We start from the raw sequence: 27,443 nt of genomic DNA on the forward strand, positions 1-27,443 counted from the left end.
AAAAAAAAGTATTCATCCTTTCTTTTTAATTTTTATAGGGGGATAGGCTCTGTCCCGGGAGATAGGTATAGCAACTGCTGAGTGAAGTGTTTTGGATGATATTGTAGATGTTCAATGAAAATGCTTAAGGAAATGGAAGAAAATAAATAAATGATAAAATGATTTTAATCTGTGTTTGACTATTTTTGAGAACCCCTGTTGAAAGTACAACCTAGTAATTCTATAGGGTAATTCTATTTTTTTTATATAAAGTATTACCACCACATCACATAAAGTAGACCAAGTATTTTTAGAGCAATTTGAGATCGTTTGTATTGTAAAACCCTGTGACTCTGTATCTGTCCTCTTGCCTTGTTTTAAATTTAATTAAATGCAAGTATTGTTCTGATAGATTAAGTAGCTAATTTTCAACAGAACTCTAAAGGGAAGAAACTCTTGTAGCATTCTCCAGTATGATTTTATTTCATTTGTCCCAAATTGTGATAACTGAATGGAAATCATCTACACATTCCCTTTGTTGTTTTTCCACTGGGCCATTTTGTAGTAATAAATCGCAGTGCATAAATTGATGGCATTGTATTGGATTCCATTTAGAATAATGTGAGCGAACATTTGATTGCAATTTTGGGGGATTTTTAGTGATTTAAAGATAAATCAACAAATGGTTATTTCATATGCTTAAAAAGCTTTACGAGCTATATTAAGAGCTTTATTATATCTCTAATATATACTTTTATTGCGTCATTCGACGTGTTCGGTGTGCAGCACAGACATGCGTAAACTAGAGCATTGGATTTTTCATCACACAGCTTCAAATCTGTTACGTAACGACTTTAATCTGGTTTCTTTCAGTATGACCTCAACATATCGCGAGATTTACATATTGTGAGCAAGCTGGATGAAGGAGTTCCAAAGGTGGGAACGCGGAGAGAGAGGGAACGAGGGAGGAGCAGGGTAAGTTTGTAAACACTGAAATCCTTGGCCGAGGAACAGGTGACACGCAACACATTCGGATTACCTGATGCATTAAAATTAGTGATTTCAAGTGTAGCGGCGCTGGTCTCGCGAATGGTGGAGGTGTCATGAGCACCGTGTGTACACTGCACGAGACGCGACACAATTAGAACACTCCCATTATAATCAACGAAATCTGCGCGCGCTCGCATTGTAGATTCGTTTAATATTTGGGAGTGTTCTTGTTTTGTCCCTTCGCGTCGATCGCTTGCAGTGTAAATAGGGTGTTACAGCCTGTTGGCTCATGTGTGGTTAGCATTAGCCAGTTAGCTTTAGTGATGGGAAGTCCGACTCGTTTTCGAGAATCGGTTCCTTTGAACAGTCCGTTTCAAAGAACCGATTAAACACGGGATTCAGCTATTCTGTATTCAATCCATAGATTCAATCACGTAGTTGCGTCATCTCGTAGTCACTGATTTTGTCAATCGTAATAATAATTAATCATAACAGTTATATTGTAATGTAATGTGTCTTGTTTCAGTTGTTGTTTAAAAACCCATTTAGAACCTTACATATAATTTGCCACTGCAGTATATATATATATATATATATATATATATATAGCCTATATATATATATCCTATATATATATATATATATATATATATATATATATATATATATATTATGCTGTCATGCAGTAAAGTCATAAACATATTTACAGTACATTTTAATTGTAACATTTCTGCTATTAAGCTATTAAAGTAATTTACATTTCAGTTAACTCCTCCAACTCCTCTTACTGTCAGCTCACTCATCGGCTCACTGATTCAGTCCGATTTGTGGACGAATCGTTCGGCATGGATTTGTGTATTGAAAAGATCCGACTCAAAAGAACGATTCGTTCACAAATCGGACATCGCTAAGAACCATTTAAATGAAACACACGGCGCGCTAGGAGTTGCGACAACCCCTCCGACAAGTTATCGTGTGGTTGACATGGTTGTTATGGCTTTGTTACATACTAATGTGGATTAATTTGGCTGTGGATATCTTTCTGGAAATGCTTAGAGAGGAAACGCATGCTAGCTAGCGGTATGTGTTAGTGTTATAAAGCTATTGGGTTGAAGCTGGTTTAATTTAGCGGAAATGTTCTTTAAACAGGGATGATCTCAGACAATAGTCAAATGAAAGCGTCTTATCATGTAATCATCATGCACATTATGCAATCAGTTGAACCCAGCAGGCCTCTGTGCAGCAATGAAGTATGGATTCCTGTCATCTGTCAAGAGACTCTACAACATTTCAAATGGAAAGTTTTGGAGGAATTCATATTTTAATTAGGGGGTATATGTTCAGACGATTGTTCAAATTGACCTGAAATTAATAGAAATTAGTCTTTTAAAAAGTCTGGATCTCATAAGATAAATCATAACTGTTCTTTTTGGATGGTCTTTAGAAGTAACACAGGAAGTAGTTGATCTAAAATGGGAGACGATCGACCTTTTGTCTGCACTGCCCCAGGCTGTGGACAGGTAAGAGCTATTTTCTTTTTATTATTACTCTTAAAGTCTCTTTTCATGGTGTTCCTCTCCCACTGTGTAATGTATATGTGCAGTCCTGATCCTTTGGTCCAAGTGTTCAAGATTTTGGGAGGTTTAAGAATCTGCCCTTCAATTTCTTTTACGCCCCTTAATCTTGGGGACAGAAGCAGATTGTTGCCCAAAACTTTTATTCTGAAATCACACCAGCTGTTTTAATCCCTGCTTCCACTGGGCAACTGTAAGAGGCTCCCATAGCACTGCATAACTGGATAACATAAGCCGTCATCAAAACAACAGATGGCCTGATATCATCCATTGCTTCTCTGTCTCTAGCTTCCATCTGATTTGAATTAGGATCCTGAATGAGATGCATATTGACTGAAAACTTTACTGTGGGTTAACGCATGTGTCTGTGTCAATGTTTCTCTCACGTCAGAGGTTCACCAATGAGGACCATTTGGCAGTGCACAAACATAAGCATGAGATGACGCTAAAGTTCGGACAAGCCAGAACAGATACAGTTATTATAGCAGGTTTGTGTCCCTACATATATGAATTTCTGTCATTCTGTTGGCTCAGTCTGCGTTGTGTTCACAGTAGGGGTTGCACTGACTAGTCGAGTGTCGACTTTAATGCTCTGCTATGACGTCAACTAGTCGCTGATCATGTGATTTTGACACTAACAACACGGCTGCCTTGCAGAAGACCTTCAGACTGTTCTGACTTGGTGTGCTATATTTTTTCTAACTGATCGGAGTTGAGATTTAAGTATAAATTACAATCAAAACAAAAAAACCCCCATAGATTTACACGGACTGTAATACCAGTCCTATAGAGTATAAGAAATCTTTGAAAACCACTTTTAACTCTCCGTTTCCATCAGTTAAAATGACAAATAAATGCATACTCCCGAGAGCACTCCACTAGTTATGTTTGTTTATAGTACTATCTGGATACTCAATATTGATCGGGTGAATGCACCTTTTAAACAGTTCATTGGACAGGTAAGTTAATCGCTGTTCTAAACTAATGTGCTGCTACATTGTAACACGCACGCATTAATATACAGACAGAAGCTTGCACATCACGTGCAGATCGCGCGCACACAGAAACATTCAGGAGCGCAAAAACTTACCATCAGCGCTGTTCTGTGATTTATCAATAAATTAGCTTATAAACTGAAAAGTGCTAGCATATATTGCTTTCTGCTTTTGAACTAAAACCCACACCTTCACTATTAGTGGAGAGACGTTCTACAGACAGGTAGGATTCATTCACACAGGCAATCGCTCTCTCACTAATGCATTCAAATCTTACTGTACTACTTTATCTGTATCTCTGATTTAGAACGAGCAGAAATCTGTAAGAAATATAATGACCCATAGACAAAATAACTGAACATTTTTCACAAACTTTAGCAGTTGCAAATTGTGGCATGTTGCAAAGCATTCCCATCTCTTGTGTTTTTATTAATTACATCATCAATGATTAGTCGACGTCGACTTGTTTAACCAGTAGTTCAGAGTAAGTTGCATTGAGGCCAGTTCACACCTAGAATGAGTGTCCACACCAACACACAATAAAATTGTGTTTATCGTAAGCCTGCGCTGCAGTTATGTCCTCTGCTGCTGCAAACGTTTAAGCTCTTTAAAGTCGGGTGGATTCTGATTGATTGTCAATGTTTTTAATCATTAATCAGCTGGAAAAAAACTGAAAGTGATTCCAATGGTATCCTCCTTTTGTGTCGTTATCGTTAAGGCCCGTTCTCACCAAAATCAATAAAGATATAGCTATAAAGTTTTAATAATAGTTCTAATTCTATGCAAATAGGGATGACCACATTACAAATCTAACAATAATGATACAGAAGAACAAAATCGCTGGAATTGCTCTCAGAGCGTTATAGTTTATTTATTTATTTTTCTGCTGATGAATGATAAAAACTGTTTCCATCCAAAGTTGCTAATTTAAAGGGATACTCCACTTTTTTTGGAAATAGGCTCATTTTACAACTCCCCCAGAACTATACTCTCATTCCTGCGTAATAATCAAGAAACTTTACTGCCGTACCATGAGAGCAGCAGGCGTAATGATATGACGCAGCACCTGAAAATAGGCCACCTTCCGTCAACACAACGGAACTATTTTCAGGCGCTGCGTCATATCATTACGCCTGCTGTTCTCGTGGTACGGCAGTAAAGTTTCTTGATTATTACGCAGGAATGAGAGTATAGTTCCTAGCCATATCAGCCTAGAAAATCGCAACTTTACATTTTCCGTCGGTCTTAGTGCACGATGTAACTACAGAAGAGTCAAGTTTTAAATAGGAAAAATATCTAAACTCTTTGGTCATTTTTGTTTAGAAATGCTAATGGTCTTGTCCACTTCAATGATGTATGCTAAGCTATGCTAAAAGTGGTACCGCCAGATCCGGAGATCGGCTGAATGGATTCAAAAACGCTAAAACTCAACAGTTTAACTCTGGGGGAGTTGTAAAATGAGCCTATTTCCAAAAAAAGTGGATTATCCCTTTAACTGGGTTCCTGGGAAACTCGCGCAAAATATCTTTAATAAGATGGAAGTTGTTGTAATCGGGAAAGCCACTGTGGCTTTTTTCATACAAGACTTGGACCGCAGAGCGTGCAGACGAAATGCAGTAAGTACTGTCATGTCCTCTTGCTTTCAGATGCCTTGGGAACGCAGTCGTGCAAGGCAGTTCTGGGAGGTCATTATACCAAATACTTTTGATTACGGACATTGGCTCAGGAATTTCAGAATGACTCAAACAACATTTGAGATGCTCTGCAATGCATTTGGTCTACTGTTTAGTCCAGTTATCCAATCACATTTTCTTTTGTGGCAAAATCACGCCATTTTTTTTATTGCGCCTTGAGGGATTTATTCTGTAAATGTTTCCATTGTAGTTTATGTGCATGTCTTCTTATCTGATAAAAAGTGATCCGCCTCAATTGAGCGCATACATTTTTTATGCATATTTTTAGAATTTATGGGCATTTATGCAATATCCAAAAATTCATATAAAAATAGGTGGATGGAAACATAGCTAGTGAAAGCCAATCAGAATCCATCCTGCTTTAAAGAGCTCGAGGATTTAAAGTGGCAGATGACAAATTTAGCGCAAACCTGTAATATACGGAATGTTGTCTTCCGCTAATAATAATAATAATTGATTACATAGCGCTTTTCTCTGGAATTAAAGTGCTTTACATGGAAGGGGGGAATCTCTTCAACCACCACCAATGCAACATCCACCTGATGATGCAACGGCAGCCATAGTGCAACAAAGCCCCCGCCACACACCAGCTTAAGTTATTGGTGGAGAGGATATGAAGCCAATCAGTATATATGGGGATGATTAGGAGGCCATGATGATGGACAGAGGCCAATGGGCAAATTTGGCCAGGATGCCGGGATTTTTAATAACCACAGAGAGTCAGGACCTCGGTTTAACGTCTCATCCGAAGGATCCACTAGTGTGGATACTAATGTGGTTATTGTAATAGTTATCATTCTTGCCTTTATAGTTATGGACTTCCCTGTTCCCTGTAACATAATTACAATGATTATTAAAACTTTATCATTATAGTAATCGCTCTGGGTGTGAACGGGCCTTTATGTTTGATTTTCCTATGAATCATTATTTGCTTGTTAAGCTGTGTATAATATATCATAATTGTACACTTGATTTTGATGTCAAAATAATACTAATTAAGCAGTATCACACAATCAAGCGTGCCGTCTGGTTGTGATTTAGATGTTAATATACATTTTAAAGAAACTTGCTAAAACTGTGTGTGTGCGTGTGTGTGCAGATCAGACACCCACCCCCACCCGGTTTCTTAAGAATTGTGAGGAGGTGGGTCTGTTTAGTGAGCTGGCTGGCTCCTTCGAGCAAGATCTTCGCAAAACACACGAGGAGGAGGAGAGGAGAATTAAGGGCACGGTAAGATTTCATATCAAAGGTTATCAACATGTATGCTTGCTTTGACAATTGTTAGCATGGACTTGATATCTTGAATCTTGCCCTCAAAGCTTCAAGCTCTACAGACGCCTACAGAGGTTAAAGAGAGGGACGGTCCTCTTGAAATTGACTCCTCCCCTCCCGACAGCCCTGACTCCACCTCCAGCATGACAAACAGCAAAGATGCAGTTGCCATGGCAAAGGAGCCTATTGCCTTGAGGAAAGCCATGGTGAATTTGAATTTGCGACAAGGCAGATTACAGTATTTACAGTGCAGGTTTTTTTTTTTGTAGTGCAGCATATAATATTGTCATGCAACTCACTTTTACAGGATGTTCCTCCACGAACTGCAGCGAGTTCCACCCCTACACCAACCATAATGCGCCCAGGCTCGCTCCCACTTCACCAGGGATTCGACTCAATGATCCCAACTCAACCCTCTCCCACCTCTGTTATCACCAGGACCCCTCCGTCAAACAGACTCAGGTACACACTAGTTGACCTCATGTCAAAAAGGTTTTGTTTAGGATTGTCACGATTCCTCTATTAAATTCGAGTACTCGATTTAAAAAAGCTTCTTGATTGAAATTTGCCCGTGTCGATTAACTGGCAAAATACCGGAAGTGTTCCACGGATGAGAATTAGACAGTTTTCAAAGGCTGCACAATATATTAAAACCATTTAAGAATCATAATATAGCATAGGACTATTGTGAAATCACAAAGGCTGCGATTCAGTTTAATAAAAAAATGCACTGCGGGCTTCAGGGTGAAGCGCGACGCCTTTAATTACTTACATGTCTGCAGGTTACAAGTTTCTTCCGTCTCAGAGCGGCTCTGTTCACAGTAGATGCTGCTCCATACGAACTCTTTTGGGAACGGGTATAAATTCTGACGTGCTGAGTTTCATGCTAAGTGTTGCACTGTTATCAATTAAATGCATGCATTACATCAGAGGTGGCAGAGAGAACAGTGACTCACGGCCAGTTTTCAGTGAATTATTCATTCCAATGTCTGTTTAGCTTTAAAAGCGGTCATATTCTGTGATTGTTTCTGAAGAGCGCGAGCCCTGACGCATCGCGCACGCTGTGTGAAACACAGACTGAACGGAACGTCAAAACATCCCACTGCTGTTTGGCCAGATGATACGCAAACTTAAGTTTCTCGGCTGGGTAAAGCAGCAGCTTCTCGCTAGTAAAGTTTTGACGGATGCGGATTGTAATCGAGGTAAAGACGATTGCGGTGACGTAGAGTCGTACAGTAAGCACGCATGAGTCTGTAAACAAAGAGTTTGCACTGATCGCGCATTATTTATGCAGACACGTTTCAGTACATTCACGTTGTTTCCACACACATTCAGAATGTTTTTATCTATCTGTTGCTGCGTTTAGTAATTCTGAATCTCTCCGTGTACTGTAGTGGGCATATAATGCAGTCAGGTCAAGGTGGATGGTTTAGTTTTTGTTTTTTTTTGCTTTTCCATGTAGTTCTGATGAGTTTCAGAGCATCTTGACATGTCTAAAATGTAAACAAGCTGTTGCACTGTATACTGTACTCTGAATTCTGTGTTTTGTTCTGTAATATTTTTTTTTTTAATGTTTGGGTTTTTTCGAGGGTGCGATTAATCGTGTTTAACAGCCCTTATTTTAAGTAATTTTAATGGTTATTGTTTACTTAGGTCTATTTTTATGACCACAAAAAAACTATCTGATTACTCGATCAATCGTGGAACATAATCAACAGATTACTTGATTACCAAAATAATCGTTCATAACCATGCATTTTGGGTGTTCATCCACTCAAATAAATAGCTAGCCTGAGGTTTTGATAGGATGTGTTGATCCTCAGCAGTGGAGCAGATTCACTACTTTGAGTTTAAACTTTTTTTAATTTGCATGAGTCATTTCAGTGTTGTTCACACCTCTTATTCCTCACCCTGTGTGAGGAAATATGTCCTAAAATAGTACCTCTATAACTCTCTTTTTTCTAGCTCGCCGTCTGGTTCTTTTCCTATGCTGATGCAGCTTCCAAATGGTCAGACTGTTCCTCTGCTTCCCAGTCCAGGGCAGACTTCAGTCATATCGGTATGGAGGTCTCACATACGTATGATGATTATTAATCCATTTTTTTTGGTTTTAGCTTTTAAAATTTGTATAGTTTAATATTAGCTTTAAATAATTTGTTGCTAATCCTTCAATACATTTCAAGACAACTACTTCAAGACAATTGCCTTCAAATACTTCAAATTACCTGCTGTAAGCAATGTTCCTGTTTTTTTACATAACCTGTAGTTCTCTGTTTTGTGTGAAATATAAAAAAATATAAAATACAATTTTTATATATTTTGTCTTCTTTTTTCCAATAAAGTTGTAGTTATTTAGCCTAAATATTTGTGGAATAGATGTAACCTTTTTGGGGGAATGTGTGTTCTTGCACTCTGTGCTATTTTTTAGCAGGTTTTCTTGCACCATCAGCATATTAAGTTAAAAATAGTTTATGCATTCTTCTGCACCCTGTCCAGCTGTTTTTGAATGCAAGAATACAAATGATGTGAACAGCCCCAGTGAACATTACCCTAAATCATTTTAATAATACAGACAGTCTTTTTTTTTACCACTGACTTGTCAATTATGAAAATATATAGTACATCTCTACTTGTGAAAACTTTCCACAGACATACAGTATATTGCTCCTAAATAAAAATAATAGTAATTGATTTTACAGTATCTGTGATTACATTTTCAGCAGTATGAGCCTCAAAAGAAGTACACATCTTTTTTGTGTTTGTGTTTATGCTTTTGTGTTTATAGTATGTTAAACTTGTGTTGCTATGTGTGTGTGTATATATATAGCTTGCCAGATCATCAAACACAGTGCCCAATATCCCAGGGATTCCAGGCCCTCCTATTGGTGGAAGCAGCAGTGGCTCCTCCTCTCCGTCTGGATACAGTACACACTCTGATGCCAAGACGGTGAGAATGAGCACGCGTACACCCACGCTAGCACATGTAGAGTTTACATAGGGATAAATGCTTAACAAGGGGCTTATTATATAACGATTAACTTACTACACAAATGTAACACACAGGTTTTGAGCGTTAATTTACACGCTGTGGTGTTTCCTTGTGTTTGTGTATGGGATTTGTCTCCATCTAGAGGCTAAAAGCAGCACTATCTCAGCAGAGTCCTAGTGGACCAGCACCAATACAAAAAACAGATCACACTGAGACACCATCACCTGCTCAACCACAGGTGCTCACAGACACCTCATGCCTGTGTTACATATATGCTAGTATTTGCCTGTTCTTTTTGAATAGTTTGTGACGTTTGAAAATAGTTGAAAATGGGATATATCAGTAAATAAGCTCAACTGAAGCATTATGTCAGTGTACACTGTTTAAATGCTGACATATGCTTAAGTTCTCACTGTATCTGACAGCCCAAGCAATATCTTGTAGGTATCCCCTGCTCCCCCAAAAGGTGGCCGTAGACGACGGGGTGCAGATATTGAACCGGATGAGCGCAGGCGCCGTTTTCTTGAACGGAACAGAGCAGCCGCTTCCCGTTGCCGGCAAAAACGGAAAGTGTGGGTTAGTGCCCTGGAGAAGCGCGCCGAGGAGTTAGCCACTTCTAACGTCACGCTCACTGTGAGTCATACAGACAGAGTGAAAAGATACAGGAAATAAGATGATTTTATGTTGTTGACAAATCTAGAAAGGACACATTACATTGATTACAAAAGTGACAAAGACTTTTGTACTGTTAAAAATTCTATTTCAAATAATGCAGTTCTTTTCAACTTCTTATTCATCAAAGAATCCTGAAAAACCGGTTTCCACAAAGATATTAAGCAGCATTTCCAACTGTGACAATATTAAGATTGTTTCTTGAGCAGCAAATCAGCATATTAGAATGATTTCTGAAGGATCATGTGACACTGAGGACTAGAGGAATTATGTTACAAATTCACACTTTGTTGTCACAGGAAAACATTACATTTTAAAATAAAACTTTTTAATAATATATTTCACAACATCACTGTTTTTTGCTGTATTAAAAAAAATAATAAATGCAGGCTTGTTGAGCATAAGAGAGATCTCTTAAAAAACATAAAACTAACTGACCCTAAACATTGCCATTGGTTGAGTCTATGTTGCTGTTGTGTACATGTGCTTGACAGGGTGAAGTGTCCCTGTTGAGGACTGAGGTGATTCGGCTGAAGGAGCTGCTGTTGGCCCATAAGGACTGCCCTGTAACTGCCATGCAGAAAAAAGCATATCTCGGTGAGATACACCCACATATTTCCTTTATATATCATAAATCCTTCATGCCTAACATTCATCCTTCCTTCATTTCTCTCTCTTTAGCTGCAGGAGTAGATGAGAGTTCAGTGTCGGCGTTGGTGATGCCCGTGTCGGTCCCGGCTCCGGTGTCTGTTAACGGTCTGAGCGTGCGTGCGGCGGAGGCTGTCGCTGTTTTAGCGGGAATGGGCTCGGGTCAGTGGAGTAGCACGTCTGGAGATGCTTCCTCCCAATCACAGCCCACATCCAGATGATGAGCACGTCGTTCAGCCAATAGGAACTAAATATACTTTGAGTCTTTCAAAGGAGCGAATCCCCGTTTCCCCTCAAAACTCTGTCACGGTGTGTTTGTAAATCCTCTCATGTGACAAATGGGAACCAATGTTTCCGCGTTCTGACCACACCCCGTTCACAGACTCTCTCCGGGCGACAGTGGCGACATCATAGAACGCCCCTGTCAGACTGCACAGACTAGGAAGCACTGCAGTGGAAATGAATTATCTTCGGTCATCTCTAAAAAATACACCTTTACTTAAACTTGTATAGATCTTCTCACTAATGCATTCAATTGATATTTGTCTCGTTTGCAGATATTTCTAATTATTTTGCATTTTATTCAATGGTTTTTCTAATATAATGATTCGTTGCATGGTTCTGGCCACATTAGAAAGATGATTTCTACACTATGCAGATACGTTTAACGCCTTCTTTCTCAGTCTCTCTTTGTGACGCTTCTCACACATACTCACTCTCACCATTTCTCCCAGTTTCCTTTTCTCTCTCTTCCTCTCTGTTCTAATTTTATTATCGTATGTACAGTAATTTCTCTCAGGTCTGTGCTTCTGTGGCTGTTTTGGTGAAGATCGTGTCTCACATTAGTGTAACCTGGCGCCGCAGAATGGACTCGCAAAAGCTTAAGAATGGAGAGAAAATATATTTTTATATTTGAATATCGTTATCAGTTTGTCTGCATTTTGCAATATATATATATATATATATATATATATGGATGTGACGGGTAGCGTAACCATGTGGACATGTTTTAGATCAGTATGATTATGATATGCTCTGCTGAATTATAGGTATCTTTAACCAAAATACATAAATCCTTTTGCATTAGAGGTTAGACCCTAAAGTTTAAGTGCATCTGGTCTCTTATCAGGGAGCATGCACACAAAAACTCACTCGTAATGACTCGTGCTTGCATTTTGTGAATGTACAGTAGTTAACTAACCCAGCTATGAATGTGAGGGCTTGTTACAAAATGGTTGAAATGCTTTTGAGCAAAATTGAGTCTTAGAAGCTGTTATAGAAATTAAATATTTCTTTTTTTTGGGGCCTGAAAGACTCGCACTTGGCCATCCTGAATGAATTTCATCTCGAGCGCATAACTAACACGTAACCTAAGTTGTATTCCATTAAACAGTTTACGCCTGATCACGTTATCAATAGGAGAATCTGCATTAGTTTAAGCTGGGCTTATCAAAACCATTGCAGTTTTATTATTAATACAACTTTGAATATCAGTTTTTTATGGAAGCTCATTTCTGCCACATAAGAAAAAAAAAAGCTAAATTATGATTTGGTAAATCATTATTATGATATAAAAGTTGAAATTATGAGATATGAAGTCATAATTATGAGATAAATTAAAATTATTGCTTCAAATTCATAGTTCTACATTACATCATTCTAGGTTGTAAATATATTAAAATGGACAAAAAACGTCATTACTGACCTCCTCATAAATATTACTTTTAATGCCATAATTATGATTTTTTTAATTTATAATTACGATTTACTGAAGCATGATTATAATTATTTTTCTGATGTGGAGGACATTTTTGGACAAAGGCATATTTTTATTTTTATTAGATGGTATGTAGACTATTTAGGTTTTATTTGAATGATCCAACCAGCCATATCAGTTTCTGTCATTGACCTTTTTTGCATCTGGATTTATCATATTTGGATGTAGAACGTACTGCTTTCCACTGTGTGTATAACTCACTGATCCCAAATTGTGTGATGTGTCAGTGAAGCCCTAAACTAGAGCTGTAAATATGAAATGAGTGTCAGCATACAAACATTGCTTACTGTATGATATTGACTAACTGAAACGGTCCTTAAGATATGTTCAAATTAAACATTGATGGAACTTTAGCCTCTTGTACATTTAATGAGATGCTGCTTTATTGCTGCTTTTTGTCATCTTGTTTTGAAGGTGTTATATTCCTCTGTGTATATAGAAGTGGTGAGGTGGGACTTGTGTGCGTGACTTCTCTGTGTATATGGAATAGCTTGGATGGGATGGATATGCATTGTGTTTATGAGTGTGAGCAATATATTATAAACCTTGTGTAATGCCTTTAATTTGGAACGTCTAAATCATGTTTAAAATTATATTTATACAAGTAGTACATGTTTCTGAATTAATATTTTGTCCATCAACTTAATCCTAACCCCACCCTTATCTCTATAGTCAAAATCTACCATAAACTATAAAATTAGAGGACACTGGTTGGTTATTTGGATTGTTTTTCCAGAAAACTGTATAAAACGTTAACAGTAACTTTAATGTTAAAAGAATGTGAAAATGATATGGTAAAAATAATGTTAAAGGGTTAGTTCACCCAAAAATGAAAATTCTGTCAGTAATTACTCACCCTCATGTTGTTCCAACCCCATACGACTTTTGTTCATCTTCGGAACACAAATTAAGATATTTTTTTATTAAATCTGAGAGCTCTCACTACTCCATATGTTCTATGTTATTGAAACTTGCCGGCCCAGAAAAGTTAGAAAAAACATTGTTAAAATAGTCCAAGTGACTACAGTGGCTCAACCATAAGTTTATCAAGCGACGATAATACTTTTTGTGCGCAAAACAAACAAAAATAACGACTTTGTACGAAAAACTTCGGTGAGTAATTACTGACAGATTTTTCATTTTTGGGTGAACTAACCATTTAAGGGTGAGTAAATAAGTCTGTAATAGCTCTAATTGGACTTGTCATGCACTTCTACAGTAAAATACGGTTAAATGTACAGGTTTTGGATTTAAGAACAAGTCATTTGCAGAACATAAGAACAAGTCTTATAATTTATAGGGGGAAAAAAACAAATTGACATTCACAGATTTCCCTGTGTGAAACTTTTTTTGTTTAAAGAATTCAGTTTCTTAGTTTTTTGTTTGGTTATCAGTTATGTACATTAGGGTTTTATTTCACATCCTGTTACATTTTTGTTTATTGCATTATTTTAGTGTTGTGTGTTCCATGATGTTTTTTTATTTATTTATTTGTGTGTACAACACCATGCACCTTTTATATATTATTATTTGACTCTGCTTGTGGAAAAGATGTGATGAACTTTGATTCTTTACCAATAGTGTTTTTATGGTTGTCAATGTTATAAAGGTACAAACCAGATTTTAGTATATTAACATTATACCAGTTAAAGAAATGTTATTTTTACCGTAAATTTTAAGTGTTTACCATAAATTTCACTGATTTATCCTACAGTGTATATTAAAGGGATAGTTCACCCAAAAATGTTGAACACAAAAGAAGATATTTTAAAGAATGTCAGTAACCAGACAGTTGACGGCACCCATTGACCTCCATAGTAGGAAAAAAAAACTATGGGTGCCATCACTCATTAGTCATTACTATCCCTTTAAACAAGTAAAAAAAAAAGTAAAACATGATCCAGTAGTAGGCTACCCTGTAGGCTGAATCAGGGTAAAGAAATAGTTAACCCAGAAATCAAATTATGCTATTATTTATTCACCCTTATGTCGTTTATAATCTATATAAACTATTTTTTTGATAGTTTTTTTTTATTACAACTAGCCTTGTAAGGAAAAGGTCTGCGTGAAGCTACTTCAAAATGTCTCCTTTTGGCTTTTGTGCATCTCAAAAGAAACTACCTACGGATTTAGAAAGACACAAATGAGTAAATAACGACAGAATTTTCATTTTGGTGTAAACCCTTTCTTTAACCATTAGTTGTTCAAGTGAGTGCATTAGATAAAGATTCTCCCTCACCACAGCAGAGGGAGCAAAATCGCCACGGCTTCTGACCACAGGCTCAGACTCCTCATCCCGAGCCTTGGTCATGTGACTCTTCCCATCGGTTGGGATTTCTCTCTCGGCATGGCGGAGATGATGGAGCTCGGTCTGCTGTCTAATACCATTTGTTATTCACTGTGAGGAGGACACGGGCATTTTTGTTGTCGGTAAACCTTTTTGCGCCGTTCTTTCCCCCGGTTTGTGGCCATAATGGCGGAGCGCGGTGTGGATGTGTCCGCTCTCCCCCAAGAGGTCCGGGAGCAGCTCGCTGAGCTGGACCTGGAGCTGTCGGAGGGTAAGCCTTTAAACAACAAGGGCTTTTCCTCTCTTGTTTGAATGCGTGCGTTTGGATAGATATGTGTTGATTTGACAGGCTCAGTCGTGCATCCTCAATAACAGCATCCACACACAGGTTCCGTGCTGATGATGCTTCAATGTCGCCGCCGCTCGCGGAAACATACTGACCTCTTTTTCGGCATCTCACTGGTTCAACAATTGTAAACGCCTGTTCAGCTTCGTTTTGCTCGTTAAATGTCCTGACATTGGTCTAATATGTTTCCTTATTTACTTTTATGTTGTGCAAAACAAAAACACCGAGTCTGTGAAGGGCTGGATGTATTTAGCTATGTGATTATTTACAGGCCATGGATATTCTGCATGTGTCCTCCTCATATTTACAGACTTCATCAACTAGTAGTATTCAGTGTCAGACTGTCAGTTGTATAACTTTGATCTTTACTGTCATTGGAATTAATATTCATATGTATAATAGTTTTAAAACAATAGCTTCAGTATTACAATATAGGCTAATAGGTATTCTCTTTATGGTCAATATATATTGGGTAAACTAACGTTTATTTTAATGGTCGATGCTTTATTAAAGAGTGTAGGCTATGCTTGACACACTGACAGTGCTATTAATAGACCTAAACTCATTTGTCCTCCATAAACAATCAACACTCATAGGCTATAAGATACAATGAGAGGTCAGGTATGGCAAGCTATTTAAACACTTACTAACAAGGTAATAATTATTAATTCCATGGTATTCAATTATTTATAAATAATCTTTATGAAATAAATGCAGGGTAAACAGAAGTGGACTGTAAACATTCCAACCACAGACCACCATAGAAATCACTGACAAAAACTTGCAGTTTATATCCAGTAAGTACAATGTCTAAAAAATAGTCAGTTGCAAATTTGACAAAGATACTAATCACTACTGAATTAATTGTAATAAATAGTATCATAAAAATAGAAACTTGTTCTAAGGAATAAATGTTTAAACAGCTTGCCATAGGACATGTAAATCGCTCACTCAAACAATGGAACTTGGCATAAAGAGGGGCCTGGTGTCACCTGTGAAACTTTTGTCTGGGCCTTTAAATGAATAGCATCAATATAATGCAGTATATCCATGTGTATGAAAATGATATAAATAAAATATTACTCTTTATTTAACATTTCAAATGGTTTACAGCATGAATGGTGTGTCTAAACCTCTGCTAATCAGAAATACATTGAAGAATTATAACAGATATGAGCGTGTGGTTGTTTACATTTTAGTGTCATTGTGATTCACTGCAGAAGGGGCTCGGTTTGTTTGTGTGTGTGTGTGTGTGTGTGTGTTTAGTCATCCTTATGTGTTATATAAGCCTTTCAGCAGTGGTGTGTGAAAGATTCAGAAGAGCAAAATGATATCTTAAACTGCATTACCCAAATATAAAAAGAGATTCTCATTAATCTCTGCACCAGAGACTTGTTTGGCATAACAGCTGATCTGCCATCAGTGCAGCCTGGATTCATTCTCAGTATGTCTCCCACACAGCAAATCAAGAGAGCACCTGGAGGCAGATTACAAATGATGGACTAGTTTGCTTTTGGCTTCACTTACTATTGTTGGTGTGTTTTTTGGATTTCATGGCAGTTGTGAACATCATCTTGTGTCCTTGCTGGTGCAATTTTGCAAACACACACCCACTTTATTCCTCCTTTCTGTCCTATTATATATTATGTTTATGTATGTTATGCTAAGACTGCGTATCTGTTTCTCAAAGCCCACAATGCGGTCCTGGCACAATTCACAGTCCCCACCTACAGTCTTCACTTTTTGGCTCTTAGACAGGAGATGCCTGCTGCAGCCCTTTGAATACAGTTAAATTGACTTATTCATTAAGTAGCGAGGTTTGCTTTAGACTAGAGAAATGTTTGTCATGTATATGAGCATGTGTTTAGCGTCACGCCCATATCTTATGTCCTTTGCACTGAAGACTTTATAGGTGACAGCACAAAGAAAATGTCACAATGAAAGACTCTTTATGTCAAAATGTGAAGGACCAGTGGGAGTAGTAAAAACCTCTTTAGTGATGACTACCTCCAGCTCACTTCTGCTGATGATTTTTGTTTGAGTTCAGACATAGTAGAAGTATGGCCATAGACGATAGTGTATAGAGCTGCTGTTATTTATATCCTCCTGAGATGGCAGGCTTTTTATTGTTTTAATAGCAGAATAATGTGTTATGACAATATTAACACATTTGCATGAATAGTAACAGTTTTTACTATACTGTAAAACATGATTGGATATGTTGGAATCAAAATATGATTTGGATCAGGGTTAACTAAAACTAAAGCTAAAAAACTTTTACAATACTTGAAATAAAATAAAATACACCGGTATAAAAAAATTGACTTTTATTTCAGCTAGTAGCTAAGATAATAACTTCTCATTTTCTTTTAGTTTAACTTGAAGTACTAAATTAACTAAAACTAAATAAAAGTTAAATAAAAATGAATAAGAATGACATGGATTTATAAAAAACTAATAAAAATGAAAAAATACACAACAAAATTATTAAAACTTGAACTAAAATGAAAATAAAAAATGGCACATATAATAAAGACTAATCTAAAATATTAATAACAAATAAAATAGTATATAAATGATACTAAAGTAACACTTTTTTGGACATATACCACACAGGTGAAAAAGGATGGTATGAATCATTAATTTATACAGTATAATTTGGGGAAGTGCATTTAATGCCCATTTTACTTCTGTAAAGTGACATATTTCAAAGTGAGATATAGGAGGATATTCAATGACAAATTGCAGTAAAAATATTATTTAATTAAAAAAATCTTTTGTAAAGAAATCCTAATAGCCTTAATATTTAATTAAAATATCCTTACATATATTTGCATACTTTAAAAAATATGTTTAAAAAAATTTTTATTCTTCCTGGGCCAGCAGAAAAATATCCTTATTACAAATTAAGGCAGATACTCTACTTATATATTATAAATATTAAAGCAATAAATCACATGCATATCTGTTTACAGTTTACAGAGTCTACAGAGACATCAGCACATATTCGTTATTTGTAATGAACGTGTGTTGTGAATGAAAGAGTTTGTCTCTCTGTGTGTGTGTGTGTGTGTGCCTTTGTGACAGAGGAAGAGGGGTGGAGATAGGAGGTTTTGACACACTCACACACACAATGAGCACCATTGAAAGCATCAGGGCTGAGCAGTCGTGATCTCTGCTTCAATTCCCAGCACATACTCAGACGCTTTTATGCACTTAAGCTGATCAAATGAGCTGTGTGTGTGTCTGTGTGTGGAAATCCTCTTCCATAGCTAGTCAGCATATACTTAAACTAAAGAGGCTCGGACTAACTGTATAATGTCTGATTGTGTGCATCTGTTCAGGTAACCTCAGTAGCTTAAACACCCACTGTGACTGTAGGAGGACAGGCAGGTTTTCTGAGTTGTAAAGAAAAAGTGAGAGAGAGAGAGAGAGAGAGAGAGAGAGAGAGAGAGAGAGAGAGACAGAGTGGGAGAGAGAGACCTAGGGACAAAACAGAAAGAGAGAGATTACTTAAATCTAGGTCACAGAGCACCGGGAAGCAAATACACTCAGTTACCCATGATTCACAGCAAGCTTTCTAACATGTTGCGCTGTCTCTCCCACTATCTTCTCTCTCTTTTTTCCTCTTTCCCCACTATCTTTATCCCATCCTTTAAAAAACTCCTGGTTTGCCTAGCTAGTTCGCTCTCAAGCGCACACCACACAGGACATGTTAATAGTTCATATCTTTTGCAATGCTTGCGATATATGGGTTCCTCACTAACTGAATTATTCACCAGTCTGACTCGAAAAAGAAGAGATGCACACTTTACACACACTATATTCATTCAGAGAGCAGAGTTTTTCCAAACTGCCAGTTGGAGCTTAAATATCTCTCTCATAACACTTGCCACTCAGGTAACACTTAACTAGAGCTTACGTCCCTGCTATTCTCGGCTATGTTATTGTATGTTTGAAAGTTTCAGAATTGAAGTTGGACTCTTGATGTGGTCTGAAATCCTAAGTAACAAAAAGTACCATATTTTTGGATAATATTTATATATATGTAAATACCTTATATTCATGGTGCATACCAAAGATCTGAGATCTGCTAAAGGACTGGACGTAAATGTAAAGTGGATGTTAATAACAAGATGTTAGTAGCAAGCTGTCTTGAGTAATGACAAAAACAGTTGAATGGCACAGACATTTTTAAAGAGGTCCTATAATGCCCTTTTCACAAGATGTAAAATAAGTCTCTGATGTCCCCAGAGTGTGTATGTGAAGTTTTAGCTCAAAATACCCCAAAGATATTTTATTATAGCATGTTAAAATTGTCACTTTTTGAGGGTGAACAAAAACACGCTGTTTTTGTGTGTGTCCCTTTAAATGCAAATGAGCTGCTGCTTCTGGCACAGAGGGCGGAGCTTCAAGAGCTCATGTGTTAGCAGCTCCGATTACCTCACACAGACATGCACTGGAAATGTAAAAATTAGTCTTTTATGTTCAAACCGGAGTCGGACAAAGATGGAGAGACTCAAGAAGAATTGACAACATGTACAATGCAACAGGACATTTCTGAATGGTTAGTTGATGAATTTATGTAGCTGATGTGGAGTTAACTATCTTCTAGTCATTGATTAGCATATTCTGTCATGATAATCTATGAATTGCGTTTCGGGGCGGGGTTTATGTAAATGTTAGGGTCAGTGATGTCACTAAACCATGACGAAGCTCATTGTAGTCGCTACCAGCCGTTTGTTGTAATCCTTAAAAAGCGATTTCTGTAAAAGAAAATATCTCCCTTTGCTTTGAACTTTTGAGTGTTGTAACTTTGCAGATGTTGTTTATGCTAAAACAGCAACATAACACACTAAAATAAAAATAAAACAGTGAAATCATAATTAACCACCATTTAAGGTAACTCTATTGGCCCCATGAGTACTAAGGTTTGTTAGCACAAATGCAACGCAGGAGTGTACATTTGTATTTGCGTAAACTGTTTCTGGTCTTACACTCGCACAGCAATTTTGAACGTTCCTGTACTTTTATTGTGGCTAAAATGATTTCTCCAAATATGCATAAATAATGTCTTATAATCTGAGTAGGCTTTTGTGTTGTTTTGGTATGTATATTTGTGTGGGTTTTATTTAGAGTCATAGTTGCTATGGTAACAGGTGAGTTTGCCTTAGGCTGTTCTCATTCATAACAAATATAGTTAAAAGCATTAAGAAGCACATATGCCACAAGAACAGCTAAAAACCCAACAGCATGACATAAAACCTTATAACCATACATTACTCACACCGCACAGTATGACTTTTATTGGAGGGCTGCTGAAAGGTGAAATGTGTAATGTTATTTTAATTGTAAAAATAGCTGAAGACAGGCTGAATGGTGCTTTCCTGCACAAATCTTGCTGCCACAATGATAGAGGGTTGTGATTGTTTGCTAGAGTGTTACTATGTGGTTGAAAAGGTGTTGAATGTTTTTTGTATTGTTGTTAGGTGGTTATTCTGGGCGGTGGCTAGGTGGTTGCTTACTGGCCCAAGTCGAGTCTTTATGATAATATGGTCCCTATATGGTTCCTTCAGCTGTGGGAATATTTTTTGCCTGTTTTATTATCTGCCAGGAAACAGTGACAGCTCACCTCTACTCAACAAGCCAACTGATTTGTGGTAATATTCATGTTCAAAGCATAAACAATGTGCCAAAATGTAATTTTGTAAGTTTTGGGGTTAAAAAATAAAAAAAACCTGTAAAGAATTTCCAAGTCACATTGTCCCATCCTAAAAGTAGACTTCGTTTCCCTTATTTATTCTTGCTCATGGTAAACCACACTGTAAACACAGGTCAGATCATTCTATATACTGTATTGCAAAGTGAATTAGGAAGGTTACACCTGACAAGGCATGTTCCCAGGTGTGTGAAGTGGTAATCTGAGTCTTGTTGTCACCTGCATGCACACACCCTGGTAACCCTGACTTTACTGTTTCCATTAGCAAGTTTTCAAAGCCGGTTTGTGGATCTGGTTGTATAATGTAGAAAGAGGCATGAACAGATAAGAATGAACTGAACTCCCTGTTGTGTCTTTTTCTCTGTCACTCTCTGTCTGTCTGTCTGTGTTTCTCTCTGTCTCTCACAGTCTGTTTTTATGTTCTCAGCAGAACAGGAAACCATGTCATAGGGTAGAAGATTTAGCACTGGAGAACATGACATCATCCAGAGGGAAAGGAAATGTGTGTGTGTGTGTGTGTGTGTGTGTGTGTGTGTGTTGGATGAGAATGTTGGATGTGGACAAAAGAACATGAAAGAAGGGCAATGAAATTCAACTTCAAGACAGTGTGATACAGTGTTGGCAGTTGCTGAATGGTGAGTCACCATCTGGTGGTGGCTAACCAAGGCTGTGTGTGTCTGTGTGTGTGTGTGTGTGTGTGTGTGTTTGTGTGTGTGTGTAGACACAATGGAGAGATAGCCGTATTGTGTCTTGAGTGAAAGTCATTGTGTGAGCTCTGTTGTGTCATAGTGTTTCAGGGCCAGTGATGCAGCACACAAGAGGGAGGGTGGATATGGGTAGTTAATGCTTTTCAAAGGAACAAGACTCTCAGAGACAAGTTCTCTGTCAATAAAAAAGAACTTTAATATGTTTCTCCATCTCTTTCTCTTTCCATACATACACTCTACTCACTCAGACACAGATCTAAGATCTTTCCCACAGTCTGAGCAGCTGGTGTGCGTGTCTGTTGTACAGAAATTCACTGAGAGACTAGGCGGTTCAGTCTCTATTGTATTTATCTTTACAGAAAATGCTTAATGTGAAACCATTAAAATCAACATAATTTTTGCAACATTGAAGAATATATATACAAACTACCATTCAAAAGTTTGAGGTCAGTAAAATACTTTTATTCAGGACACTAAGTTAAGTCTATTTTAAATAAATGCTGTTTTTTTTTTACATTTCTATTTATCAAAGAATCTTTAAATAAAAATAACAAACTCTTCCTCATTCCATAAAAATCTTCACAATTTTTTTTAAAGCAACTGGTTTCAACATTGATGAAAATAGGGAATGTTTCTTTAAAAAAGTACATTTTACAAATTACATTTTAAAGTAGGAAATAAAAATATTTCCCAATATTCAAATGTATTTTGAGCAAAAAAATGCAGCGTGGGTAAGCATAAGAGACTTCTTTCAAAAACAACTTCTTTCAAAATCTTACTGACACCAAACATTTGAATGTTAGTGTTCATATATATATTTTATTTATTTGCTAAAGCCATTTTTTAGTTAAATTGCCACCCCCAGAATGAAAAATAAATGTATTTTATTGATTTGTAATTTTCATTTTGTATCAAAGGTTGTTTTCATTTAAAAAAGTGAAAACATAATCAAAATCAACCACCCCTCTAAGGTAACTCTATTGCCCCCATGCTGTTTACCATGCTGTCATTTAGGTTACTTGTAGGTTACCAGAGAGAGACACTGTTTTATATGCTTTCTAATATTGATAATCACAGTCAAACAATAACACTCATGTAGCTTTATCTCTTAAAGGAGTGAGGTCCTCCTCCACCACCTTTCTCCCAGGGCCAAAAACAAACAAACAATATGTTTCTGTCTGTTTGTGCATGCGTGCCAGTAGTTGTTTATGTATGCATAAACTAAATGAAAAATTACAGGGACAAACAGCTTTACTGAAAAAAGGTCACTTGTCATAGGACTTTTGCCCATAATGCCTTGCAAATACAAGATTACAGAGCTATCATGATTAAATCGATTTTCAAACCCTCTTGATGTTCGGTTATCAGCTCAATTCAGATGGCCGGAACACAATACACGATTTTTGCCCTGATTTGCAGGCTGGATGAGTTGAAAATAGTTTCCGAAAATCTGCACCAGTGATGATGGCTAATGTTTTAAAATCTGTTCAGATTGGTTGGATTACAGAGTGGATTAATGACATTGATTCTAGTTCAAATAAGATTTGGATCTCAGGCCAGTACAGTTTGGGTTGTAGTCCTGGAATAATTTACCCTTTTTCAGGACAGGTTTGCAAGACAAGGGTTAAAACAAGGGTTTGCAAATGAAATTCAGAATTAAGGTTACATTTTGGCTATAATGTCTGGATTATATGTTAAGATTATTGTACAGATTACATGCAGGTTATGTGTTTTTTTTTCTGGTAATTTTACTATATTACTTCAAAAGGAACAGTAATAAAATTCCAAATTTAGAATTATGAATATGATTTTTGGAAGTAAGATTTTGAGGTAGTATTGTATAAATGTTACAGGTTTACAGTTGCATGGACTGACAGTGTCAAACTCTAGGCCATGCCGTGTATGAGTGAGTGATCAAGGATAAAAGTAGATTTCTGCCTTAGTCTGTTGCCACTCACTTCACATTATCATCACTCCCCCAACAACCAATCACAATCCATCCGAGCCTCAGTGTGGACTGGACCACCTTAGGCCACCAATAAAACCGTCTAGTTTGCGGTTGAATTAGAAGAGCGCATTTATTTGTGCCATTTATTGCAGTCCAAAACATTCTTTCTGAATAACACTCAAAGAATCATATACAAAATGAACACATATACATAACCCCCTTCATAGCTAGTGATAGAACAGTCTGTTGAAGCTAAAAATATCCCATAGTACAGCTGGGTTCGGTCCTCATGCATTACTTATGGGAGTTGACTCTTCCTTCTCTATTTTCCATTTTTCTTTTAATGTGGAAAATGCTCTTGAAAGAATGGTTTGTTTATTGGCCTCTCCTTATGAATCCATGCTGTTTGCTGTCAACGTTTAAGCGTAATGGCCAATCTGATTTCTATGGGATAATAAATATTTTCATGTTATCTCTTTTGAAATCTTTCCCCTTTAGGGGATGTGTTGAAATGAGCTTGAGCACGTATCATAACCAAAGCTCTCTCCATCCTGCATAATCCCACTAGATTACACATTCTGCTCTCTTTCACACTCACAAGCAGAATCCAGCATTAAATCGCACAAATCAACTTGGCTGTCAGAATGTAAGAATGTGATGATCTTTTAAGATTTGGGTGTTTGGGTTTTTCTAAACAACTGTTCCTCCTTCATCAACTCCAATAATGCGTTCCTATTATACTTCATATATATTATTTAGCATTATCATTAATAAGTTTGGGATTGGTTTTTGAGGGTTTGGTGTCAAAGCATGTTTTCTTATGCTTACCAAGACAGTAAAATCTGAAAAATTGTGAAGTATTATTACAATTTAAAATAATTATTTTAAATTTTATGCAAAATTAAAATATTTCCATTGCTTGGATGTTTTGTGATCTAATGCAGTGTCATTCAAATTTGACTTTTTTGGGGGGCCACTGTATGTTGAAAATTACAATGAAAAGAAAAAAAAGATCAACTGCAATGATAAACCACAATCCATCTGCCATTTGAAACAAAAAATTTACCCCAAAACGAAACGTGTTGAATTCATGCTGTTCGTATTTTTAACTGGTAATAACATTATCTCTCTTTTTTTAGGTGACATCACACAAAAAGGATACGAGAAGAAGAGGGCCAAAGTTTTAGCACCCTACTTAACACAAATACAAAGTAAGAACTACAAAAAATATATCCCTGCTTTTTCACCCTCCTCCCTCCATCTCCTTTTCTGCCATACTATCTCTCTCTCCTTTTTTTACTTGGTTGTCCACTGACTCATTTGATAATGTGGTTATGAAACATCTTCCCAGGCTGTTCCTCTTGAGGTTGAAGGGGTTCCATCCAAAGTCCCTCTGCACTGCCTTCTACTGCTCAAATATAGGACTGCAGCATGAAACATTATTTTATTGTCAGTCTCTGTTGTGAGATAGAAATTTTGTTTTATTCTGGAGATATTTGAGATAACCACAGTTCTTGGCATTAATATTTCCCATTTTATGTAGTCATTGACTGGATCTGCCAGTTTTAAAGAAGTTCACTCTTATTATCTCTACAGACTTGGCTCCGCCTCCGGCATATGATGCACAGTCCCCTGGTCCAAGCTCCGCCTCCGCCTCCGCACCTGAACCTGAACCTGAACCTGAACCTGAACCTGAACCTGGCCCGTCAAACTCATCCTCTTCCTCTTCACGCCACCGGCGCACACGGCGACCACACCGAAGCAGCGGGACTAGAGATGAACGCTACAGATCAGGTTAGAACAGCTTGCCATTGACAACATATACAACTTTTTTTCTGTTACATTTTATTTATCGGTTATTACAATGCAAGCCAGAGTTTGACTCTTTTTTTGGGGGGCACTAAACAAAATAGCAAAAATAATGATATACAGCCCAAGGCTTACCTATAAACGTACTACTTATAGTGGTCTTTGCACTTTAAACTGGGATAGGAGAACGTTTTTCAACACTGAACAAACGACACACTTCACCTATAAAATTTTGTTATATAATTCTATTTAGCTGTATATAGACTAGACTTTACTTGAGATTTATGGGGTGTGAGGTTTACAGAGTGCCTGCAGATGGTAATATTTGCCTGTTCTCTGACCACATCCTTGTAAGAACTGTTTAGTCATCTGCCATGGCAGTCGCAGTTGGACAAAATGGTTGCCTAGATGAAATAGGTCACTGTGGATTTCTGGTGCTTTGTGGCAATAGAAAGATAGTAGCTTGCTTATTTGATCGTGTAGGCTGTTTGTTCAGTTGCTCGCCACAGACGTGTATAAATATTTTACTGTCCTACTGTTGTCATAGAGCATGTTCATGACCTTGTTGTGTAATTAGTACCAACACTCTGATGGGTGACAGCCTATTGGTTAAGAAGCTTTGCTGATAATACAAAAGTTACTGATTTGAATCGAGATAAAGGCAGACAGTTAATGAGATTCAAATCAGTCTTGTACTCTGGAACAAAGCATTTAGCCTCAGGATGTTCAAGGTTGACTTTACCTGTCACTTTGGATAAAATCATCTACTGAGACATCTTCTAACATCACACTAAGTGCAGATGTCCTAGGAACAAAACTGCCTCTTACAAGTTTTTTTTTTGTCTGTCTCAGATATCCACACTGAGGCAGTTCAGGCAGCATTGGCCAAGCATAAAGAGGAAAAGATGGCGCTGCCCATGCCAACCAAACGTCGGTCCGCATATGTACAGTCACCAATTGACAACTGCACCCCACCAGGTAATGTATACAAGCGCCAAATAAAGAAATGAAGATATATATTATCTTATATTTAATAGATAATAATAGTTAATCATGATTCTAGTTCTTCTCAGTAAAACCCTGACAGCGTCAAATCCTTATCCTTATATACACTACCGTTCAAAAGTTTGGGGTCGGTACGATTTTAAATACTTTTAAAAGAATTCTCTTCTGCTAACCATGGCTGCGCTTATTTGATTAAAAATACAACAAAAATCAGTTATAGTATTAAATATTATTCCAGTGTAAATCATCTGTTTTCTGTGTGAATATATAGTAAAGTGTAATTTATTCCTGTGATCAAAGCTGAATTTTCAGCATCACCAGTGTCAGTGTCTTCAGTGTCAAATGATCCTTCACAAATCAGTATAATATGAGGATTTGATGCTCAAGAAACATTTATATTATTATCAATGTTGAAACAGTTGTTGGTCTGTCAGTTGTACAGTTTTTTTTTTTTTTTTTGGATTCTTTGATGAATAGGAAGTTCAAAAGAACAGCATTTGTTTGAAATAGAATCTTTTGTAACATTATAAATGTCTTTACTGTCCTTGATAAATAAAAGTATTGATTTCTTTCCTCCAAAAAATAAAAATAAAATTCTCACTGACCCCAAACTTTTGAACGGTAGTGTATGTATTTTATATAATAATCATGCAGGAAAGATTACACCCATTATTTAATTTTTAATTAAATACGATTTTTTTCTTTTCTTTTGTATTTTTCAGTTTTTTAACATTTATTTATCTACATTTAAATGTAATTATGTATATCTCATAAATAAGTTTATCTAATTTTTATATCTTATAAATTATTATAATTTTAGTTCATTTTTAATTCTTTAACCAATATTAATTCAATATATATAATGTATGTTCTTCAGCAAAAAACATGTGTGGTAACAATTGGTAGCAAGAATTATGAAATGTAGCAAATATTGATATATTGCTTGGATCATTTAAAAAAAATGCTTCAATAGTTCTTACCTTTATTCTTCTTGTACTTATTCTATCATTTTCTTCCTTGTCTTTTAATTTC

At 36.8% G+C, this 27,443-nt stretch overlaps 2 protein-coding genes across 10 annotated transcripts in view; both read left to right on the forward strand.

Annotated features, from left to right (window-relative positions):
- Window positions 1-846: 846 nt before the first annotated feature.
- On the forward strand, window positions 847-12,125 carry atf7b (activating transcription factor 7b). 3 transcript variants are annotated; one of them, XM_056253890.1, is made up of 12 exons: window positions 847-954; window positions 2,414-2,489; window positions 2,935-3,031; window positions 6,332-6,462; window positions 6,552-6,710; window positions 6,812-6,966; window positions 8,470-8,563; window positions 9,332-9,451; window positions 9,636-9,731; window positions 9,938-10,126; window positions 10,660-10,762; window positions 10,847-12,125. In XM_056253890.1, the coding sequence occupies exons 2-12, from the start codon at window positions 2,442-2,444 to the stop codon at window positions 11,032-11,034; spliced, it is 1,380 nt and encodes a 459-aa protein (XP_056109865.1). In that variant the 5' UTR covers window positions 847-954; window positions 2,414-2,441; the 3' UTR covers window positions 11,035-12,125. The 3 variants fall into 3 exon arrangements, with proteins under 3 accessions (XP_056109865.1, XP_056109867.1, XP_056109866.1); XM_056253891.1 differs by lacking the exon at window positions 847-954 and adding an exon at window positions 1,766-1,956; XM_056253892.1 differs by lacking the exon at window positions 9,636-9,731.
- A 2,755-nt stretch (window positions 12,126-14,880) lies between these two features.
- dip2bb (disco-interacting protein 2 homolog Bb) overlaps window positions 14,881-27,443 on the forward strand; it is a 32,414-nt gene continuing 19,851 nt past the window's right edge. For 4 of the 7 annotated variants that reach the window (XM_056253893.1, XM_056253896.1, XM_056253895.1 and 1 more), the window contains exons 1-4: window positions 14,881-15,148; window positions 24,737-24,808; window positions 25,194-25,391; window positions 26,259-26,384. In XM_056253893.1, the coding sequence (XP_056109868.1) occupies window positions 15,064-15,148; window positions 24,737-24,808; window positions 25,194-25,391; window positions 26,259-26,384 (481 nt within the window). In that variant the 5' untranslated portion in view covers window positions 14,881-15,063. The remainder of the gene's footprint in view (window positions 15,149-24,736; window positions 24,809-25,193; window positions 25,392-26,258; window positions 26,385-27,443) is intronic. The other 3 variants (XM_056253898.1, XM_056253899.1, XM_056253900.1) reach the window with 1 other exon arrangement.

The sequence above is a fragment of the Rhinichthys klamathensis genome, unplaced genomic scaffold, assembly GCF_029890125.1.
Source record: "Rhinichthys klamathensis goyatoka isolate OS25496 unplaced genomic scaffold, OSU_Roscu_1.1 h1tg000109l_1, whole genome shotgun sequence".
NCBI lineage: Eukaryota > Metazoa > Chordata > Actinopteri > Cypriniformes > Leuciscidae > Rhinichthys > Rhinichthys klamathensis.

Coding starts and splice junctions, on each gene's coding strand:
- atf7b (XM_056253890.1), top strand. CDS start 2,442: ATGGGAGACGATCGACCTTTTGTCTGCACTGCCCCAGGCTGTGGACAG. Junction 6,967..8,469: donor CCTCCGTCAAACAGACTCAG/GTACACACTAGT, acceptor TCTTTTTTCTAG/CTCGCCGTCTGGTTCTTTTC. Junction 10,127..10,659: donor CTTCTAACGTCACGCTCACT/GTGAGTCATACA, acceptor TGTGCTTGACAG/GGTGAAGTGTCCCTGTTGAG.